Below are 2,500 nucleotides of genomic sequence, written 5' to 3'. Positions count from 1 at the left end.
GTCTTAAACCAGCAAAGACACTTGCGTCTGGCTTTGCGCTGCGCCGGGTGTAAGACGGGGCTCTGGGTGTCAGTTACCTTTTGGCAGCGAGGCCTTGGCCTGGCTGTACAACATGACGTAGATACCGGAGAAAGGAACGTCTCGGAGCAGAGTGGCCATCAGGCCGGAGAACAGAGCGCCAGGACCTTCGGTCCGACACACGCTGCGCAGAGCACCGGTCACGCTCCCGTAACTGTACCTGCCACACTGAGACACAAGAACACAGACAAACATCAGTGTGATCACAACTACCTAAAATGATAGAAACCATCTTTTGGAGAAAATTATTTGACGTGTGCTTTGATTTTTTTTTATTTTGGCCCATGTCTGATCTGCTGAGGGGGAGATCTCAAAGTTTTGGCTTCACTTACACTTCAAATCAATCATTTTTATGGTCTAGCTGTAACCGCAATTGAGGTACTGACAACAAAACTGTTGTTGCATCCTTACTTAGAATTGCTCATGGGGGCGACAGAAACTACGCACTATAGCTTTAACTCATCATAATCATCATTTTGTTTCCCTCTCCTCTCCTAATGTCATGCTGTATCTGTTGCGAGAGTTAGGAGAGAGTTGAGATGGCGCCGCATATGGCGACTCGGTGTGTTTGTGCATGTTGCTTTAAAGTGATGGTTCGGAGTAATTTCACCCTAGGGTCCTTTGCACCATGATCTCGAGCCAAACACCCCCCCAGAAGCTTTTTTCACCTGGGTCTAACATTGGGAGAGTTAGCGTAGAGTAGCGTTAGCCGCTGAATAGCTTAGCGCAGGGGCTAATGGATCCGAAGTGTCTCTTAACATTACCCCACTAATAATGCCCGAAATGATACCAAACGTCTACACTAGTATATATAGGTTATGCACTCATAAAACGATGGATTGTAAAGTTTGTAAGTACACCAGAAGTTTATGAACACTTGCCTGCTGGCTTCTGCTCTCTGCTGAACCAAACTTCTATATATGGGCGCACGCTCTACCAACTGAGCTATCTGGGCGCACCGCACTGTGGCTTTAATATATGTAATTTTTGTTGCTATTCTGCTATCTGGTCCCTTGCTGTGAAGCCAATGTGGGCTGGGCATATTTTCTTTTATGCACGATACAATAATAACATCTTAATCATTCAGTCATAGACTGCCTGGGCTCACTTCAAAGCGTGTCTTGATGACGGTGACCGGCAGCATGAAGACGCCCGCCACCGTCCGGGCCGAGCCTCCCAGAAGCACGGCCTCGGCGGCCCCGGGGCTGCGGTCCTGCAGGAAGTGCTGCTTCAGGGAGTAGTAGGTGCTGAAGTAGATCCCGACGCCGGGGATGGTCCGAGCAAAGGACTGGAGGAGCAGAAAGGGGGCAGAGAGTCAGAACAGAAGAGAGAATCTGACGCTGGGGAATAGACCTTTTTCTCAGCAGACATGTTGACTTGTCATTGTAGGAAAAGCACAGCTGAAGCTGATAACCTTAACGATGGCTCAGTTCCATCAAGTGTCCCAGTAAGATATTTCAGGGAGTCAGCATGCACAATACCAGGACCTCTCCTAAGTGGAATGCAGCCATCAGTAATGGTTTAGTACCAGGACCTCTCCTAAGTAGAATGCAGCCATCAGTAATGGTTTAATACCAGGGTCTCTCCTAAGTGGAATGCAGCCATCAGTAATGGTGTTAAATACACCTGTGCTTTTCCTACTATGACATGTCAACATGCCTGCCGTGAAAAAGGTCTATTGTGCATGCTGACTCACTGAAATATCTTACTGGGACACTTGATGGAACTGAGCCATCGTTAAGGATATCAATCTCAGCTGAGCTTTTCCTGCTATGACAAGTCAACATGTCTGCTGTGATAAAGATCCATTTGTGAACATGTTTTCATAAACACAGAAGACTTTGAATGAGACAGGAGGTGGAGAAGAGACAGAATGAAGTGGTTCTGACCGGTGAAACTCCTTTCCACAGTCCCAGCAGCCTCTCTGTTCGCACCACGCTCAGGAGCACAGTCACCATCCCCACTCGGCCCGAACTGAAAGAGGAACGTTCAGATGAGCTGACAGAAAGCGGAGGGGCCCACGAGCTGCATTCAACTTCCCGTCAATATAGCGAGAAAACACGCGATGCATGCTGGAGATATACTGATAACTGTGCACGTGCTGGGCTAAAATAATTGGTTCTCCAATTAAATTAAATCAATAACTGGGACTACAGATGCAAATTAGCCTAAGGCTAATTAACTCTGATGCAATGCATTAAATGATTACACTTGTGTTAAAATTGCACACTGTCCATTACAAATAAAATTGAAATAAATTGGAAATGTAATCAAATCGGGAGCTTGTGAATCAAAATGGCAAATCATTGGCGATACCCAGCCCGACTGATAATTGCGTGCGTGTGTTTGTGTGTGTGTGTGTGTGTGTGTGTGTGTGTGTGTGTGTGTGTGTGTGTGTGTGTGTGTGTGTGTGTGTGTACAG

The 2,500-nt window shown here is 46.8% G+C and overlaps 1 protein-coding gene across 2 annotated transcripts in view; it reads right to left on the bottom strand.

Annotated features, from left to right (window-relative positions):
- LOC120574090 (mitochondrial glycine transporter A-like) overlaps window positions 1-2,500 on the bottom strand; it is a 10,584-nt gene that overhangs the window by 3,371 nt on the left and 4,713 nt on the right. For both annotated transcript variants that reach the window (XM_039824165.1, XM_039824163.1), the window contains 3 exons: window positions 1,968-2,052; window positions 1,187-1,366; window positions 78-246 (listed from right to left, as the gene is read on the bottom strand). In XM_039824165.1, coding sequence (XP_039680099.1) covers window positions 78-246; window positions 1,187-1,366; window positions 1,968-2,052 — 434 coding nt within the window. The remainder of the gene's footprint in view (window positions 1-77; window positions 247-1,186; window positions 1,367-1,967; window positions 2,053-2,500) is intronic.

Source organism: Perca fluviatilis, chromosome 15 (assembly GCF_010015445.1).
Source record: "Perca fluviatilis chromosome 15, GENO_Pfluv_1.0, whole genome shotgun sequence".
NCBI classification, from domain to species: Eukaryota; Metazoa; Chordata; class Actinopteri; order Perciformes; family Percidae; genus Perca; species Perca fluviatilis.
The sequence above is the reverse complement of the archived record's forward strand: the minus strand, read 5'-3'. Positions and strand labels throughout refer to the sequence as shown.